We start from the raw sequence: 20,436 nt of genomic DNA, 5'->3' as shown, positions 1-20,436 counted from the left end.
TCAGGCTGGGAGGAATGAAGGCTTGGGGTCTTACAGTGACACGTGATCATGTCACCTGAACTGGAACCCATCTTTAACCTAGTGCTTTTCCATTGAGATGGGGGGGGGGGAGAACCCAGAGGGACAAAGGATTCCCACCTTATGCAAAAGATATATAAATGGGTGTAACAGAACAAAGAGGAGAGCCATCATGAGGAATCCGCTAGCTACCACCTGAGCTGGAACAAGGGCTGTACCAGGGGAAAGGATTGTGCCCAGACTAGGAAGGCATCCAGTCTGAGAAAATAAACTTATTGAAACATCTTTCACGGTGAGATATTATCTGTACTCAATTGTATTACTGTATTAGGCTTAGATTTGCGTGTTTTATTTTATTTTGCTTAGTAACTCACTTTGTTCTGTTTGTTACTACTTGGAACCACTTAAATCCTAGTATCAGAGGGTTAGCCGTGTTAGTCTGAATCTGTAAAAAGCAACAGAGGGTCCTGTGGCACCTTTAAGACTAATGCGTCTGATGAAGTGGTCATTCACCCATGAAAGCTTATGCTCCAATACTTCTGTTAGTCTTAAAGGTGCTACAGGACCTTCTGTTGCTTTTTACTTAAATCCTACTTTCTGTATTTAATAAATTACTTTTTACTTATTAATTAACCCACAGTATGTGTTAATAACTGGGTGGGCAAACAGCTGTGCATATCTCTCAGTGCTATAGAGGGCGAACAATTTATGAGTTTACCCTGTATAAGTTTTATACAGGGTAAACTTTATACAGGGTAAGCTTTATACAGGGTAAAATGGATTTATTTGGGTTTAGACCCCATTGGGAGTTAGGCATCTGAGTTCTAAAGACAAGAACACTTCTGGAAGCTGCTTTCAGGCTAAGCCTACAGCTATTAGGGAACGTGATTCAGACCTGGGTCTGGGTTTGCATCAGGCTAGTGGGTCTGGCTCAAACCAGGCAGGGCACTGAAGTCCTAAGCTGACAGGGCAGGAAAGCAGGAGCAGAAGTAGTCTTGGCACATCAGGTGGCAGCTCCCAAGGGGGATTCTGTGATACAACCCGTCACAGAGACTACAACGGGTCGTATTGGAAGGTGAACTGTCAGGCTGGAGGGAGGTTACTAGTGGAGTTCCTCAGGGATCGGTTTTGGGCCCAATCTTATTTAATCTTTTTATTACTGACCTTGGCACAAAAAATGGGAACGTGCTAATAAAGTTTGCAGATGACATAAAGCTGGGAGGTATTGCCAATACAGAGAAGGACCGGGATATCATACAGGAAGATCTGGATGACCTTGTAAACTGGAGTAATAGTAATAGGATGAAATTTAATAGTGAAAAGTGCAAGTGCATTTAGGGATTAATAACAAGAATTTTGGTTATAAATTGGGGACGCATCAGTTGGAAGTAACAGAGGAGGAGAAGGACCTCAGAGTATTGGTTGATCACAGGATGACTATGAGCCGCCAATGTGATATGGCCGTGAAAAAAGCTAATGCAGTCTTGGGATGCATCAGGCGAGGTATTTGCAGTAGAGATAAGGAGGTGTTAGTACCGTTATACAAGGCACTGGTGAGACCTCATCTGGAATACTGTGTGCAGTTCTGGTCTCCCACATTTAAGAATGATGAATTCAAACTGGAACAGGTACAGAGAAGGGCTACTAGGATGATCCGAGGAATGGAAAACCTCTTATGAAAGGAGACTCAAAAAACTTGGCTTGTTTAGCCTAACCAAAAGAAGGCTGAGGGGAGATATGATTGCTCTCCATAAATATATCAGAGGGATAAATATCAGGGAGGGAGAGGAATTATTTAAGCTCAGTACCAATGTGGACACAAGAACAAATGGATATAAACTGGCCATCAGGAAGTTTAGACTTGAAATTAGATGAAGGTTTCTAACCATCAGAGGAGTGAAGTTCTAGAATAGCCTTCCAAGGGGAGCAGTGGGGGCAAAAGACATATCTGGCTTCAAGACTAAGCTTGATAAATGTATGGAGGGAGTGGTATGATGGGATAGCCTAATTTTGGCAATTAATTGATCTTTGACTATTAGCAGTAAATATGCCCAATGGTCTGTGATGGGATGTTAGATGGGGTGGGATCTGAGTTACTACAGAGAATTCTTTCCTGGGTGTCTGGCTGGTGAGTCTTGCCCACATGCTCAGGGTCTAGCTGATCGCCATATTTGGGGTCGGGAAGGAATTTTCCTCCAGGGCAGATTGGCGGAGGCCCTGGGGGTTTTTCGCCTTCCTCTGTAGCATGGGGCACGGGTCACTTGCTGGAGGATTCTCTGCACCTTGAAGTCTTTAAACCATAATTTGAGGACTTCAGAGCTCAGACATAGGTTAGGGGTTTCATACAGGAGTGGGTGGGTGAGATTCTGTGGCCTGCATTGTGCAGGAGGTAAGACTAGACGATCTTAATGGTCCCTTCTGACCTTAAAGTCTATGATTCTGTGATTCTGTAACTAGCTGTTTTTTAACACCTGGCTCAGTGTAATGAACAACACTTTCCACAAGTCCGTTAAAGCGATGTGCCCATGGTAACTGTGAGCACATCTGTTTGTAGGTGAATCCAAGTATTTGCAGGACACTGGAAGATGCAAACAAGCAGTTTGATGCTGCTCTCTATTTTTACGCATGCAAACCGATGGGGCCCACAGTGAGTGTGAAGGCTTGTTGAACCAGCCCTATGTGTCTCTGCGGATTGTACTGAGCATAGCTACTGTCTAGATATTACAAGAAGCAACTGTGAGATGCAAACAGTTCTGGTGACATTGTAAATGTTGTCCCCTGATATAGACAAGGTGGGTGAGGTAATATGTTCTATTGGACCAGCTTCTGTTGGTGAGAGAGACAAGCTTTCAAGCTTCACAGAGCTCTTCTTCAGGTCTAGAAAAGGTAACTAGTGCATCACAAATAAATACAAGGTGATACTGATGGTTAAGCATAAGGGTTTAACATGTGGCACCACTTTAAATGAAGTGGGCAGGTAACACCTCTGCAGTCATAGGACAAAGGAGGGTTAGTAGGTTACAGATTGTTGCAATAAGCCATAAATCCAGTGTCTCTGACTTTTGGTGTCTAACAGAGTTACGTATTTAAGGTCCCAGGCTTGTCTTTTGAGTGTGTTGTGCAGGTTGCCTTTGAGGAAGAGGACTGAGAGATCAGATGTGGAGTGATCGCTTAGTGAAAAGTGTCCCCTCACTGGTGACAGGGTGTTTTTGTCTCTTATCATTTTTCTGTGTGAGTTCATTGACGGGTGTAGTGATTATCTGTTTTTACCCACATGGTGGTTGTTGGGGAATTTGATGCACTGGATGAGATACACCATATGTTGTGATAGGCATGTGTAGGACCCCTGGATTGAAAAGTGTATGTGGGGTGAGGGGATTGATCATCGTAGCATTGGAGATATATCTGCAGGTTTTGCAACTGTTCTGGCAGGATCTGGTGTTGCTTTGAATTGGTGTGTCCTGGTCCATGGGGACTTTGCTTCTGGTTATGAGATTAGCACGTTTTGGGGGTTGTTTTGAATCCAGCAGAAGGGGTTTAAGGGAAAAAATTCTTTCAAAATGTGGTCCTTATAAAATAAGGGTTGTAGTTGTTTGACCCCCCTGGGTTGATTGTATTAGACACTCCATTATCTTGCCGAGGATCAATCTCAGACTGACAGACCCATAATTACCCAGATCATCCTGTTTAACCTTTTTAAATATTGGCACAACACTAGCTTTCTTCCAGTCTTCTGGAACTTCCCCAGTGTTCCAAGACTTATTGAAAATCGACACTAATTTTTCAGTGAGTTCCTCAGCCAGCTCTTTTTATATTTTTGGATGCAAGTTATCTAGACCTGCTGAGTTATAAATGTCTAATTTTAGAAGCTGCTCTTTAACATCGTCCCGAGATACTAGTGGCATGGAAAGAGTGTTATCATCATTGTATGATAAGAGCGTGACACTATACCTCAAAGTAGCACCTGGAACCCCCATATTCATCACTGTCATGTGATTGATATGTTTTGTACAAAGCCTGCCTTGTGAGGTATCATTTTAAATGTCTTCATCTTTTGATCCTTTATATCCTGTTGAATCGCATGTGCTATCGTTGTATGTGAAGTTATGAAGTATTGCTGTATGTGTTACTGAAATATGTTGTGAGGTTGGGAGATGCCCACAGCCAGCGTTTCAGTGGCAACAAAGGACCAGCCAGACATGTGCTGATGGCCCATTAAAGGGAATCCACTCTCCAAGTAATGGCAAAGTTCTTGGTTCAGGCTTGTAGCAGTGATAGAATAAACTGCAGATTCAAATCAAGTCTCTGGAGTACATCCCCAGCTGGGATGGGTCATCAGTCCTTTGTGTAGAGCTTCCGTTTGTAGCAAAGTCCCTCCAGAGGTCAGAAGCAGGATTGAAGACAAGATGGAGATGAGGCATCAGCCTTTTATAGTCTTTTCCAGGTGTAAGAACACCTCTTTGTTCTTACTGTGGAAAATTACAGCAAAATGGAGTCTGGAGTCACATGGGCAAGTCCCTGCATACTTTGCTGAGTTACAAGGCGTATCTGCCTTCTCTCAATGGGTCAACTGTACAGCTGATGGTCCTTAATAGGCCATTAAGCAGGCTAGGCAGAGCTGACACCAACTTGTCTGGGATGTTACCCAGAAGTATAGCATAAGTTTGCCATACAGACAGTATAGAGCCAATATTCATAACTTCAACTACAAAAATGATACACACATATAGACACCATAATCATAACCAGCAAACAATAAACTTGTCTTAGATACCTTATTTGACCCCCTTTATACAAGATTTGGTGCCACTACAGGACCTTGGTGGCAACAATGATCTATATGGTCCCAGTTCATGTCAATAACGTCACAGATGGGGCGACCACATCTGCACTCAGTATTCAAGATGTGGGCATACCATGGATTTATATAGAGGCAATATGATATTTTCTGTCTTATTATCTATCCCTTTCTTAATGATTCCCAACACTCTGTTCACTTTTTTGACTGCAGCTGCACATTGAGTGGATGTTTCCAGAGAACTCTCCACAATGACTCCAAGATCTTTCTTGAGTGGTAACAGCTAATTTAGACCCCATCATTTTATATGTATAGTTGGGATTATGCTTTCCAATGTGCATTACTTTGCATTCATCAACATTAAATTTCATCTGCCATTTTGTTGCCCAGTCCCCCAGTTTTGTGAGATCCTTTTCTAGCTCTTCGCAGTCTGCTTAGTAGTTTTGTATCATCTGCCAGTTTTGCCACCTCACTGTTTACCCTTTTTTTCCAGATCATTTATGAATATGTTGAATAGGACTGGGCCCAGTACAGACCCCTGGGGGACACCATTTACCTCTCTCCATTCTGAAAACTGACCATTTATTCCTACCCTTTGTTTCCTATCTTTTAACTAGTTAACAGTCCATGAGAGGACCTTCCCTCTTATCCCAAGACCACTTACTTTACTTAAGAGCCTTTGGTGAGAGACCTTGTCAAAGGCTTTCTGAAAGTACATTATATCCAATGGATCCCCCTTGTCCACATGCTTGTTGACCCCCTCAAAGAATTCTAGTAGATTGGTGAGGTATTTCCCTCACCAATGGTTTACAAAAGGGAACCATGTTGACTTTTCCCCAACAAATTATGTTCATCCATATGTCTGACAATGTTGTTCTTTACTGTAGTTTCAACCAGTTTGTCCAGTACTGAAGTCAGGCGTACTGGTCTGTAATTGCTGGGATCACCTCTGGAGCCATTTTTAAAAATTGGAGTCATATTAATTATCCTCCAGTTATTTGGTACAGAAGCTGATTTAAATGATAGTTTACTATCACGGGGCAGGACTCACCCCTGCGGCGCCTCCTGCTGGTCACCCAGGGAATTAGCGTTTCCAGCCTCCGGAACACCCTCTGCAGGCCGGTGTCCCGCTTGCCGCTGGGCCTGAGTCCCTCCTGGACCCTGGTGTCCCTTTCAGGCCGGGGTGCTGCCACTGGCAGAACCCCCCACAGATCTGGGTCTCCCCTCCCCAGGGAACGCCCACCCTCTATCCCCACCTCGCCTCAGTAATAGGCTGCTGCCAGTCACCATCTAGTCCCTGCTCACTGGGGCGGACTGCAGTGTAAAAGCCACTCATCATAGGCAAGGGGGGTTGGACCTGCTGCTTCTGCCTACCCTTGGGCTGCTTTCTGCAACCCAAGTACCTTCTTTGGCCTTTAACAAGGCCTGCAGCCTGGGGGGTTTCTAGGCTGGAGCTCCCCAGCTCCTCAGGCCTTCCCCCAGCCCTGCCCCACAGTACCTTTCTTTGGCCTTTAACAAGGCCTACAGCCTGGGGGGTTTCTAGGCCGGAGCTCCCCAGCTCCTCAGGCCTTCCCCAGCACTGCTCCATCCTAGGTACCCTTCTCAGCATCCAGGCAGCCAGGCCCTTCCCTCTCTACCACTAGAGAGAGACTCTGTGTGCTCCTGGCCCACTGCCCTCTTATAAGGGCCAGCTGGGCCCTGATTGGGGCGTGGCCGCATCTGTGGCTGTTTCCCCAATCAGCCGAGGTTTTCTTCACAGCCGCAGCCCTCTCCAGGGCTGCTTTTAACCCCTGTTTCTCAGGAGTGGGTTACAAGCTACAGTTAGTAGTTCTGCAATTTCACATGTGAGTTCCTTCAGAACTCTTGGGTGAATACCATCTGGTCCTGGTGACTTATTACTGTTTAGTTTATCAATTTGTTCCAAAACCTCCTCTAATGACACCTCAATTTGGGACAGTTCCTCAGATTTGTCACCTAAAAAGACTGGCTCAGGTTTGGGAATCTCCCTAATATCCTCAGCCATGAAGACCAATACAAAGAATTACGGTAATTTAGTTTCTTCACAATGACCTTATCATCCTTGAGTGCTTCTTTAGCATCTCGATCATCCAGTGGTCCCACTGGTTGTTCAGCAGGCTTCTTGCTTATGATGTACTTAAAAAACACATTTGCTACTACTTTTTGAGTCTTTGGCTAATTGCCTAATATTTATTGAACACTATTGCCTTTTCTGAATTATTATTGATAATTTTATCTTTTCCATCTATTAATAGTCCAATACCATATATCCATTTGATAATGGACAATAATGAAGAATGCCATTATTAGGATTATTTGTTCCTAATATATTGTAAAAACGTTTTATTTTCCTTAACTCTGCTGACCATACAAGTCTCTTTTTATTCTTTTGCTTCCCTTATCAATTTTCTACAATTCCTAGTTCTGTTTTATATTCATTTTTATAAACTTCCCATATATATATATCATTAGATATGCATAGACATATTGAGTTTCATGCAGTTCACTGTGTTCAGCTTTCTCAGATGAAACCTTAATAGATGGTTCTGCTCTGAAAAATGAATGTAAAAATGGTATCGTGAGCATCATTTGTACTGTCACTCCAGATGAAATGTGCTCTGTTTACAAGCCACCTGCCAGTTCTGTAAATTCTCCTTGGGATCTGAGGGTCAAGCTGGGCTCTTTCCTTCCTGCCCATCATAACCAGCAATAAAAGTACTGCAGAGCAAACAAAGCCCATATTACACCTGTGCAGCCCCACAACCTTCACATGATGCCCTAGCTGGTACCTGTATGACTGGTTGGTGGCATTGCACAGCAGTGGTTGGTTGTGATTAGAACGTCAAAGACTATTCAGCTGGTGCTGCACCAGATGGTGCAGATTCTGGCTCCTTCATTGCTGGGAGGTCACTTCCATGCTCACATGCTGTGCAATGTGTTTGCTGCAGGGCTACATCGTGACAAAGCTGCAGACGGACATTTCCACCATGCTCAAACTCGCCTTGTCTCACCGGGAAGAACTCACCGAGAAGCTGCCAGGTAAAACTCTGATATCTCTTCCTGGGTATGGGCATGGCCCTCAGAACCCTCTCTGCCCCCTATGGTATGAAATGCTACAACAAGAGGCATGTTCTCCCGTGTACAGGCTGCCCTACAGGGGGCAGCAGCTGAACCAGGCCCTGACATGACATTTGAGTGTGAACTGGCCTGTGTGTGTGGGGAGAAGTCCACTGCCTTAGTACGTGGAGCCGCAGTGTGGGAAGAAGCAGGAACGACCTCCCAGCAAGGCCTGGATGGCGCAGTGGGACTGGAACACACCGCTACTCCACCCTCCCTCCTTAAAAAGGGGTCTAATGCAGAAGGTCCCTGTGAGGGCAGGAGCTGCTTTTTATGCAGATCCAGTGGCCCCAGTCAAGGGTGTCAGAGCCTTCCCAAGTGGGAGGGGTGTTGGGGGGCCCCTGCCCCTCCCCTACCCCCAATGTCCCACCCCCCACAACCCCTCCTGTTCCCCCAGAGACCCTGTTCCAGGCCAAGCCGGAAGATGGAGCGAGGTCTGGGGGCCGAAAGCAGTCCCCTGCCTGTGTCCCCACACGCCGAGTCCCCCACCCAGGGCAGGTGGAGGGTCCGTGACTCCCCACAGCTGTCCATGGCACAAGTCTTACCATGGCCGGGCTGCGGCTCCGAGCCCTCCTCCCGCTGGCCAGAGCCGGGTCAGGGACAGAGCCGTGGGCAGCTGTGGGGAGCTGTCGCGGACGCTCCACCTCCACCTCCACCTGCCCTGCACTGGGCGGGGAGCCCAGGGGACAGGCACACGGGCCGGGGGCTGCTCTCAGCCCCACTCCGGGCAGGTCGAGGGTCCACCGTGGGTCTCACAACTGCCCAGGCTCCCCAACCGGGCTCCACATTAGCCTGGCCATGGCATGGGGCCTTGGAGGGAAGAGGAGGGTGTCAAGGCTGAATCCTCACTCTGGCACTTCGAGTGCAGAAGGTGGAGGCCTGCAAGGATTTTAAAAATTAATACTGGCCACTCCAGGCTTATTTTACACTGCCAAGGTTACAGCTTTTCTCTGACCTTGGCTTGGTAAACGCTGCCACCACCTAAATGCAAAAAAACCCCTTGGACCCAGGAAGGAGCACATGGGAATTCCTCCCTGTGGGTACCTCAAGTCCTTTCACACCCCCTGTCCCCGGGGAAGAGCTGAGAAAGAAAACAAAGGAAATTAGCTGTTGCCCCCAGCTAATCAAACAGCATAGGCACAAACCTGTTAGGACACCAGAAATCCAATCCTGTTCTTAACAAAGATAAATTTTATTAAAAACAAAAAGGAAGAAAATACATCCAGAACTTAGGCTTTTGCTAGATTTTAAAAGAGCAATTCCAAAAATCAAGCACTCAAACTAGCTTTCTTGGGGGTTCAGCCTAAAGGTTACAAGCAAACAAAAGCATCTGGGGTTAGCACAGAGGAGATCCACAAGCCAAAATAAGAAATAAACCTGATCGTGTCGAACTAAACATTCCCTATCCAAATAATTGCTTGTAGGTCTGGAAGATGAATTTTCATACCTGGTTCAAGCCTTACACAGCATTCCTGCTTATAGCATGGCTGCTCCGTGTCTCCTTCTCCAGAGAACAACAGACAAAGGGGACGTTTTTTCCCCATTTTAAAAAGTTTTAGCCTCCCATTGGCTCTTTTGGTCAGGTGCCCACTCCTTTTCCTTTACCTGGGGAACTTTGTTAACCCTTTACAGGTAAAGCAAGCAGAGAACAGCCACCAAGAGGGACTTTATAGCTAACTGGCTGGCTGGGTGTTCATAAAAGGGAGCTACCCCTCCACCCCCTTTCATTTACTACAGAGGGCAGGGGGCGGGGTCCGCCCCAGTGAAAAGTGCCTGGGCCTGGCCACTTTCAAAAAGTGGGAGAGCTATGGCCCCCCAGCCCCACACAACAATCATAGAGGGGCTGCAGATGGAGCAGGGAGACTTGTGTGGCCACCTTACACCCTGGCCCACCCAACCTGAGACCTCCACACATACAGCCTAGATACTCACAGCAATTTCTATTGACTTGAGTGGTTGTGGGATAAACAACTTATCCAAGGGCTCACAGAGATGCTGATAGAGCAGGGAATCAAACCCACATTTCCTGAGTGCTAGGGCAGTGCCTTAACCACAAGGCCATCTGCTCTGTTGCTGGTTTTACTGCATACTTCTGTGTGGCCTTGGGTAAATTACTGAATTGCTCTGTTTCCCCATCTGTAAAATGGGAATAATGAGACTTTACCCACTTTTCCAAAGTACTTTGAGCTCTATGGATGAAAAGCCCTAGGTGGGTGCTAAGTACGATTAACTCAAGAGGAAATAGATTAATAGGAGTGGAGGTGTCTACACAGGCAAATGGCCCATCTGCAACTGCTATTGGCAAATATCCCCAATGGCTGGCAATGGGACACTAGAGGGGGAGGGCTCTGAGTCACTACAGAGAATTCTTTCCCAAGTGTCTGGCTCACGGGTCTTGCCCACATGCTCAGGGACTAACCGATCGCTGTATTTGGGGTCAGGAAGGGATTTCCCCCCAGGTCAGATTGGCAGAGATCCTGGGGGGGTTTCACCTTCTTCTGCAGCATGGGTCTCTTGCTGGTTTGAACAAGAGTAAAATGGTAGATTCTCTGTAACTTGAAGTTTTTAAACCGTGATTTGAGGACGTCAGTAACTCAGCCAGAAGTTCTGGGTCTATCACAGGAGTGGGTGGGTGAGGTTCTGTAGCCTGCGATGTGCAGAAGGTCAGACTAGGTGATCATGATGGTCCCTTCTGGCCTTAAATTCTGAGTGTATGAGGTATTAAAGTCCTGATGCAGCCAAGTACTTCAATACATACAATGGTAACCCTTGTTTTCCTTCGTTTGTGTGGGAGATTAGAACACTTTCCTTGCTACATAATAAAGGGAAATGGACAATTCTTGTTCAAAAGAAAGAAAATGAACCATGTTTTAATCCGCTGTTCTTTTTTGCAGACTTACAAGATGAATACCAAGAAATTGAACGGATTCACAAAACGCTGCAAAGAAAGTGACGTTCTTAAAAAGAGACACCAGAAATTCTCTATCACAAAATCTGTGTTTTAATGACCCTGTTAGAGACTTTTCTCTATAATTGTGTGTGGTGTTAATTGAGCTATTTCGATTAATTATTTTCTCTTGTTTAATAGTTTGTAAATCTGGAATTTAAATCACATCTTATTGTAATTAATTAGAGCATGAAATATAGGTTAAATGTCCCATCATGGAATGCTGAGAGAGTAAAGATACACTCTCATTTCATGAATTCGCAATGCATTGTAATAGTAGCTTGTAGGAGATAACCATGTTTTTATACTCATCTTAGTCAAAATACTTTGTTCATAGATTTTAATTCCAGAATATGCAAAAAGCCCAGCTTGCTAATGGTGGAATCAATTGTGTACATGTCAAATGCAGACTTGGATATGTTATAGCAACAGAATTAAAACTGCTGAAGAAATTATTTTTTTCTGCAATTTTTTAAAATTTTCAGGTTGTGGGGGGGGAGGGAATCTGCAAATTTTGTTAGTTGCTTTAAAAAAGTCAGTTTTTTTCTGTGTTTTCATGAAAACCAAAAAGGTTCCATGAAATGGACTTGATTTGCTAAAATTTATGTTTCATCAAGAAAATGTTTTGATTGAAAAGTTTCTACCGGCTCTTCTGATGTCCTGTCCCCTGGAATGTGCCGGGGGCTCTGTGCCAAAGCCTCACTTTCAGGTGACTTTCCGTTTTGCAGCCAGAGGAATAAAAGCTAGCACAGCAGACATCACCTCCCTCTGTCTGAGTCTGTCTGTCTGTCTGACTGGCTCCAGAAATAGAACATTTGACGACATGGAATTTAGATCCCACGATAGGATTGCCAACTTCGTAATATTTAAAAACTGGACACTCCAGCAGGAGTGCCGGAACCTCTCCTGTCCTACCTCTTCCCCCTGAGGTCCCGCCCCTGCCCCGAGGCCCCACCGCTGCCAGGCCTCCTTCCCCAAGGCTCTGCCACTGTTGGCTCCTATTTCCCCCTCCCCTGTCACTTGCTGCTCTTCCACTCCCCCAGGTCAGGAGGGAGTCTCATCTGCAAAGCCAGGATCGGGAGCTGCAGTCACCTGATGCAGGTTCGAGGTGGCCCCAGCTGAGTAGGGGCTGGAGCGGGTGATGATCCGGTACCTCCCCCATCCACAGGAACCGGACATTGGGGGTCTGATCAGTAGATCTGACCGGACACTGTGAGGTGCTCTTTTCCACTGGACAGGGCACCTGGCCATCCTATCGCACGAGGGTCCAGTGCTCCCACTGCCTGACCAAGAAGATGAACAAGTAAGCAGCAAATAATGCTACAAAAAGGGGATTCACGGCACCTAGAGGTACAGGCTGTCCTGGAACAGCAGGAACCAGCCAGCTAGAGAAGGGGAAGTAGGGAAATAAAGAGAGAACGGCAGACAGGGGTTGTGCAATTACTGCCAGAACTGTTCAAACAGAGCAGTGCCCTGGAAACAGGCAGACAGATTGATGGATATCAAGCAGGCCGGCACACAGCTTAGCCTGCACTGAGGGCCGATAGCCAGCAGAGGGAGCCCACGTACAACCAAAGGAGTGTGGCAGCAGAGAGCCAGCAGCGTGTGATTGATCTCGGATAGGCCATAACGCAATCAGGGCCGGCTCTACCATGTTTGCTGCCCCAAGCAAAAAACAAAACCACTCGGACTGACGCTGCCCGAACCGCCAAAGTCGGGGGGGGGGGAAGGGGGGGAGAAAAGAAAAGAAAAGCCGCCCGGACTGTGCCACCCCGAGAATGGAGGGAATGCCGCCCCGTAGCATGTGCCGCCCCGTAGCATGTGCCGCCCCAGGCACGTGCTTCCTCCGCGGGTGCCTGGAGCCAGCCCTGAACAAAACAATTCCCCGTGGAAAAGGCGTCCAGGAGGCGTGAAGTCCAGCAGGACAGCAGTGAAATGGCACCGTTTGTGGGCAGTGTTGGGACGTTCAACAGCACCTGCGAATCGTGGGTGGTTCACCTCCAACGTTTTCAGCAATTGGTAACCTGCAACACGGTTCCAGACAGACAGTGAGTTTCAGCTTTGCTGTCAGTGATGGGTCCAAAGGCGAGCGGACTGCTGCCTGACCTCTGGTTTCCAATTGGCATAAGCGCCGACTGGCATAAGTGCCGACTTTCTAATATGCCAGGGGGAGGGAGGGGCACCAGGCCACGCCCCCACTCCACCACTTCTCCCAAGGCCCCATCCCAACCCTGCCTCTTCCTGCCTCTGCTCTGCCCACACGCCTTTTCCTCCTATTTCCCCTCCCCTGAGCATGCCCCACCCTCATGCCTCCCCTCTCCCCCCAGCACCTTCTGCACGCCGCAGAACAGCTGATCCATGGTGGGCCCTACTCTTGCCCAAAGCCCCCCACTGAACTCAATGGGGGTCTGCAAGGGAGTGATGGTTTGTGCATGAACCTGTCTGCCCAGGACCTCACACGGAAGGTGAAATTCACCCCGTGTAGAGATTTAGCAAAAGGCCTGTGGGTGGGTGGTGCCTGGGCCTCGTGCTGTGTCTCTGCACAGGGTGAATTCTACCCTTAATAAGTAGGATCAGGTGAGTCGACGCAGGTCCTTTGGGCCTGACTCTGGTGTAAATCAGGGCTAGCCCCACTGGAGTAAATGGAATCACGAGGTGTCGAGAATGGCCCACCGGGGACCGGGGAGTCAGTGGAGTTACACCCTGAGGGAAATCACCATCTCTGGCCCTTTCTCTGCACCTGGGCCCAAGCCAGCTGTTTGCCTTGTTAGAAAACGGTGCAATGAAATGTGTTAGACAAATAGACACACACACACACACACACACACACACACACACACACACACACACAAATGTTAGAGAAATGATGATAATATCAGGAAACAGGAATTTTTACTTTTTCTTTGGGTCTCTGCTGATGCAGCATTCCAGAACTTAACTGAAACAACTTCAGGCTTGCATGAAACCTGGCTTGTGTGTCTGACTTTGTAAAACCTTGGTCCGTGTAAACAGCCGGGTGAAATGGGGACTTGGTAACTTCAGGTGCCTCCCAAGACAACCTAACAAGCAAAACCCAAGGCCGCAAAAACAGACCTGTAAGATAAGAGCAACTGGATGGGGCCAGTGAAATGAACAGCGGAGAAAAGATGATAGAAGTAGACAGATAAAAATAAGTTTTCATAGGATAAGCAATAATATATTAGTTTGGGATTGTTATTGTGATTCATGCATAAGAAGGTTTTAGTCAAGTATCAGAGGGGTAGCTGTGTTAGTCTGAATCTGTAAAAAGCAACAGAGGGTCCTGTGGCACCTTTAAGACTAACAGAAGTATTGGGAGCATAAGCTTTCGTGGGTAAGAACCTCACTTCTTCAGATGCAAGTAATGGAAATCTCCAGAGGCAGGTATAAATCAGTATGGAGATAACGAGGTTAGTTCAATCAGGGAAGGTCTATTATTATTAAATCTATTACAGATTTAAAAGTCACTATCATTGAACAAAAAAACTTATGAAACAGACTTCAAAGAGAAACAGCAGAACTAAAATTCATTTGCAAATTTAACACCATTAATCTGGGCTTGAATAGGGACTGGGAGTGGCTGGCTCATTACAGAAGCAGCTTTTCCTCTCCTGGAATTGACACCTCCTCATCCATTATTGGGAGTGGACTACATCCACCCTGATTGAATTGGCCCTGTCAACACTGGTTCTCCACTTGCGAAGTAACTCCCTGCTCTCCATGTGTCAGTATATAATGCCTGCATCTGTAACTTTCACTCTATGCATCTGAAGAAGTGAGGTTTTTACCCAGGAAAGCTTATGCCCAAATAAATCTGTTAGTCTTTAAGGTGCCACCAGACTCCTTGTTATTCCAGAAGGATGTTCTCAATGAAAGAGAAGTCAGAAAAAAGCCTCAAGAATGATTCAAAGGTTAGAAACCTGCCTCTTAGTGAGAGACTCACCGAGCTCAATCTCTGTCGCTTAACGAAGAGAAGGTTACGGGGTGACTCGGTCACAGTCTCTAAGTACCTACATGGGGTGCTGGGTGCTAGGATAGAGATATTCAGGCCTGTCTGCAAAGGCCTATACTTTACGAATTTAGGTGTATTCTGATCACTTAGCTAGTTATCGAGGTAGAAAAAAAGTGATTTTAATTCTTTTTTTTTATGTGCAAGGGACAGTCTGAGGCTCTGTTCTTAGGCTAAGTGAGGCCTTCGGCTAAGCAGCAGAGGCAGCCCTAAGCTGAGAAGTGACCGGTCCCATCCTCACATCCCAGACTAGTCCCATGGAAATAAGGTGCTATTGGCTGTTAGGAATCCAATCCTGTCCTGATATTCCTGTCACCTCCAGAGAAAGGGAAGAGCCTAGAAGATGTAAAAGGAAACTTAGTTTAATAGCATCCTGTCTGGCAAGAACTCACTTATCAATAGCTGGGGTGTAAAATTCTTGCTTCTGTATTGTTTTGTATGTTTATTTGCATGGTCTGTTTGGTTCTGTAATTGTTTCTGTCTGCTGTATAATTAATTTGTTGGGTTTGTTAAGGTGGTGGGATATAATTGGTTAAAGAACCATGTTACAGTATGCTAGAATTGGTTAGTTAAATTTCAGTAACATGATTGGTTAAGGTATAGCTAAGCACAACTCAAGTTTTACTATATAGTCTGCAGTCAATCAGGAAGTAAGGGGGAGCAAATGGGAATAGGGAATGGGGGTGGGGGAATTGGAATCATGTTTTCCTAAGGGGGGAATAGGAACAGTGAATGGGAACAGGGATGGCTCTGTGTCAGAGCTGGGAAGGGGGACACTGAGGAAGGAAACTGGAATCATGCTTGCTGGAAGTTCACCCCAATAAACATCGAATTGTTTGCACCTTTGGACTTCGGGTATTGTTGCCCTCTGTTCATGCGAGAAGGACCAGGGAAGTGAGAGGGTGAAGGAATAAGCCCTCTAACATCTTGGTGCCGTGACTCGGATGCATCGCATCGGATAGGTGAGTGGCAGCCTGGAAGGCCCCCATCCCCCAACAGTCCGCACAGCTCTGCTTGGAGGGGATATAGTGAACTCTCGTGATGGTAGTTGCGGGTTCTGGCAAGCCAGGGAAAAGGATTTTTTGGATAAATGGATAAGGAAGAACCAGGGCCCATACCAGGAGCAGCGGTCAGCCTGGGATGAGATTAAAAAGGAAATGGATGCAGTGTTAGAGGACCCAGAGGGATGGGGGGTGGCTGAGGAGCCCCCCCTCCTTTGGTATATGGGTAGTGGAAGAAGGTCCCTGCCCATGGGGACTGGACGCCCTCCAGGGAAAGGAGGCACTTCAGCCCACTTGTGAGAGGTTTGAAGTAAGGGCAGCATTATGGGAAGCTGCCAGTAAACTTTCAAGGTTGGTGCTGTTTCAGCAAGGGCTGCTGAAGGGGTGTAGCGTGGTTCGGGTGGTTAAAGATGATTTGGCCCATCAGGGTTTAGAGTCAGAAGCAGAGTTAACAGACCAGCTTTAGAGACAGGAGCTGGGACTTGGTCCTGGGGAAGTGGAGGAAAAAAGAAAAGGTTTCAACCTGAAAAATGGCCGGGTTTGCAGGAGCAGGTAACGACCCCCACTCTTCTCCCAGAGCCAGGCTGAGAACCTGGGAGGAAGGGTTCCCAACTGTTCCAACCCGGGGAGTCTACTCTTGGTTCAGCGCTAACTATATCCTTTTCTTCTTTTCCTTCTTCTTTCTCTCAGTTTACTTAATTTGCTGCTGGGAGCCTGTACTTTAAACTGACCTGACAGGCTTCATTGGTTTCTTTCCACCTCTTCCCCTTCCTCTCCCCCGGCCTGTCCACACTTTTGTTTTTCTGAAGTTTTAGTGGAGGGGACTTTGGATACTTATGTGAAATGTTTTTGGTGGTTTGTTTTGTTTGGGACAAAGTACGACCGAGGTCTGCTGTAGTCCACTGGAATTTTTGGAGGAAGAGATACATGGGCAACCATGGAGACAAATGTTTTACTGCCTTTTGAACAGTCTCAGGGTAAAGACAGCACAGATTAAGGCATCTGTGTGGCAATAATTGTACTTGGTGGCTGAGTTGTTAAAAACAAAGTGCGCTACCTTCAAAAACTAAATGTAGGAGTAAGTGATTTAAAAAAGTAAGTAAAAAGTTACAAATACCTTTTGCAAAAATTAATAATACAGGGTTTGGAGGAAAGTAAACATTTGGGAGTTGTGAAAATGGTACAGGTAACAGTTGTGGTGTAACAAGATAAATAAATAATAAAACCCAGTTCTATAAATGTAACTGTATGTGCAACTCTGTGCAATCACATTGGATGGAAGCTTGGTAATTAAATTATACCGGGGGTCAGGAAGAGTGGCTCCTACCACCACAATGCTTCTGTCCCCAGAAGACTTTACAACTATTCTGAGAAAAAATGGGCCCTTTTCCCACAAAAATGGTCTACAGGGGCCTGCTGCAGGCAGCAGGCGGAGAAATAATCTAATCAAATTATTTAACTATTGGGTAATGTGATCAAAATCACTATAGGAATGTCAGGGGTTTCTATTGGAACTTAACTTGACTGCCCCTGGCTGTCTCTGGTTGTACAAGATGGGAGTGTAATCGGGGTACAGTTGTGTAAAAAAAAAAAAAAAAAAAAAAAACTAATCACAGTGCAAAAAATGTTAGGCAAAAATAGTTCTGTGCATGCATAGGAAAAGGAAAAGGGGAGCAATGATGGGAACACTGAGCCTTGGGGGAGATCTGGGAGATTGGACTGTCGCTTTGGTGGGGGTGCATGAAAACTCTGTGGGAATGGGAAGGCAGTTACACCTTGTGTAAAATTAATAGGGCTAATATAATGTTATGGTAACGTAAAGCTTGGTACAGCAAAAAAACTATTGCAAACCTGGTCTGTTGTACAAGAGGGGAAACTGAGGCACACCACCTCATAAATGACCAGTGAGTGGGGTAATTCACTAGCCTGACTATAAAAAAAAATAAGAACAGCCTAAAGGTAATTCTTCTGTTTTTCCTGCAATTAGCAAGGACATTTGTAAAAGGAATTGGTATTATTATTAAGCAATAATCTGTCCCCACCAAAGGGGTTAAAAATTGTTTCTTTTGTTTTTCAGACACTCTACAAGCATGCTGGCGCCAGCGAAAGAATAACCCAGAATACTATGAATCTGTGTTTTGCGTTGTTTGTCTGTGGTGTTTGTCTTGTTGCTAGGATGACGTGGGTGGGGGATGGCTTCAAAAGGCTGACAGGGGTGGAATGTGTGTACGAAAACACAAAATGCTCAACGAGGAGGCCAGCACCTGTGTAACAGCTACCATGATACCTGAAAATAGAACGGCAACTAAAATGATGCTCGCTAAAAGTTTACTCCAATAAACATCAAATTGTTTGCGCCTTTGAACTTCGGGTGTTGTTGCTCTGTTCATGCGAGAAGAACCAGGAAAGTAAAAGGGTAAAAACATAAGCCCCCTAACACGGGGGAGGGGCTGTAGGGAGCTGAGGGTCTTGCTCACCTCTGATGCGTGCAGTCCCTTTGTGATGTCAGGACCCGCCTGGTCCTGGCCCTTTATGATGCGTCACTGGAACAAACAGCCTCTCGGGAGAGATCCAGTGGCAGCACCAGCAGGGAGCCCAGTGTCCAGACCGTCCTCCCCAGCACGAGGATGGGGATCACCCAGAGCTGGTTCCGTGCCTGCTGGGACAGCCCCTGGGTGTTGTACACCTGCGTCCTTCTGGTCCTGGTCATCTGGATGGCCATGGCGACCCAGCACAGTTTCTCCAGGAGAAGCAGGATGGTAGGAGGACACCCCCCACCCCCCGCAACCACCCTGCAGCCATCCTACACTCTCAGCAGAGCTTGCCTGGACACAGCCCCATGGAAGGAAGGGAGGGAGTGTGGCCAGAGGCCCCTGTTCTGACCAGGCCCCATTGGGCTGGCAGGACACATCCACAGAGAGAGACAGGGCCACAGACCGAGCTCGTGGCTCCATTCATTGGTTGTTCCTTACTGCCCAGACCACCCCAGCTAGCGATGATAGAACATTTGCTGCTACCTAATATAAGAGACACCTGTGGCATTTTGTCCCTGCTGGGATCACTCCATATATAGTGATCCAGTAAGAAGAGGCTCTGTTCTTGAATCCTCCAGTTTTCATGAACACTTTAAATTCAGCAAAATCGCAAAGAACAAAATGTCGGAAAAGAGCATGCAAATACAGACTTGTTTTGCTCAGATTAAAATGCATTTACAGGTATATTACAAGTTAAAATATTTATTATAAGATCAAATGAATAATTCATTACCTCCAAGCAACAAGTAGGATAGAAAAACCAGGAGTACTTGTGGCACCTTAGAGACTAACAAATTTATTTGAGCATAAGCTTTCGTGGGCTACAGCCCACTTCTTCGGATGCATAGAATGGAACATAATATTGAGGAGATATATATATACATACAGAGACAGGTGGGAGTTGTCTTACCAACTCTGAGAGACCAATTAAGTAAGAGAAAAAACTGAGCTATCTTGATTATCACTTCAAAAGTCCCAGTACAGACCACTGGGGGAAACCACTATTTACCTCTCTCCATTCTGAGAAACGGATTATTTATTCCTACCCTTTTAACCAGTTACTGATCCATGAGAGGACCCTCCCTCTTATCCCAGGACAGCTTACTTTGCTTAAGAGCCTTTGGGGAGGGACCTTGTCAAAGGTTTTCTGAAAATCCCAGTATGTCAGTGCACTGCAAGGCCTTCAGTGGCTTTTAAACTTTCCCAATGGGACATCGGAGACATGGTCCAGTTAACTTGTGTTCAGGCCTACAAAGAACCTGCTGTGAGAAACTCGTTTTAACAATGATGCCCCTGGGCCAGCACAGGTCACAGGTCAAAATGTGTCACTTCAACAACTATGGCATTGGGAGAGCCAAAATAAGCACCACACACCACAGGAATGTACTGACCATGACCCCTTACTTCAAATGCACTGTGGCCTAGTGGCTAGAGCACTAGCCGGAACTCAGGAGACTTAAGTGCTAATCCTTAGCACATTTTAAGCCCTCATGGTTGCAAAGAGAAGCTGGAAAATGTAAATTGAGTGCACCCTAGCGGCTCAGACACCAGAAGGCAAATGAAGAAATCCCCAGATGAATTTTTTTTAAGATATCGTTATTTTGAAGTCAATCTCATGATTTTGGTGGGGCCCAGCTCATGGTTTTGGAATGCTTGGGCAGGCGATACTATGAAAGTTTTTCTGCACTTGTAACACTAGATTATCACTTCAGGCTGGGAGATTCTGCTTCACAAGTAGGGAAAAAACGTCCCTTGCCCGGGGGCTTGAGCGTCATAAAGCTTTGAAAAGACCCAGGGTTTTCCTGGGAAATCTGATGCCCTCTCTCCTGCCTAGTTCTGAGCTCAGCAGCTCAGCCCCCTTGGGCTGTTGCCACATCCTATCTCCTGATGTAAGCATAGCATTGACAGCTCACAGGCTAGCGGGAGATTGCAGGAGGGCAGCCCCATTCTGACCTAGAGACGACATCAGCGCCTGC

At 46.3% G+C, this 20,436-nt stretch overlaps 1 protein-coding gene and 1 long non-coding RNA gene across 3 annotated transcripts in view; one reads left to right on the top strand and one right to left on the bottom strand.

Moving 5' to 3' along the window:
* The window catches only part of LOC101950004 (nuclear GTPase SLIP-GC), a 113,554-nt gene extending 102,203 nt beyond the window's left edge, over window positions 1-11,351 (top strand). For both annotated transcript variants that reach the window (XM_065587427.1, XM_065587426.1), the window contains 2 exons: window positions 7,783-7,873; window positions 10,846-11,351. In XM_065587427.1, the coding sequence (XP_065443499.1) occupies window positions 7,783-7,873; window positions 10,846-10,904 (150 nt within the window). In that variant the 3' untranslated portion in view covers window positions 10,905-11,351. The remainder of the gene's footprint in view (window positions 1-7,782; window positions 7,874-10,845) is intronic.
* The window catches only part of LOC135982137 (uncharacterized), a 530,422-nt gene that overhangs the window by 448,668 nt on the left and 61,318 nt on the right, over window positions 1-20,436 (bottom strand). The gene's annotated exons all lie outside the window — the stretch shown is intronic.

Source organism: Chrysemys picta, chromosome 3 (genome assembly GCF_011386835.1).
Source record: "Chrysemys picta bellii isolate R12L10 chromosome 3, ASM1138683v2, whole genome shotgun sequence".
In the NCBI taxonomy this organism is placed as follows: domain Eukaryota; kingdom Metazoa; phylum Chordata; order Testudines; family Emydidae; genus Chrysemys; species Chrysemys picta.
The sequence above is the reverse complement of the archived record's forward strand: the minus strand, read 5'-3'. Positions and strand labels throughout refer to the sequence as shown.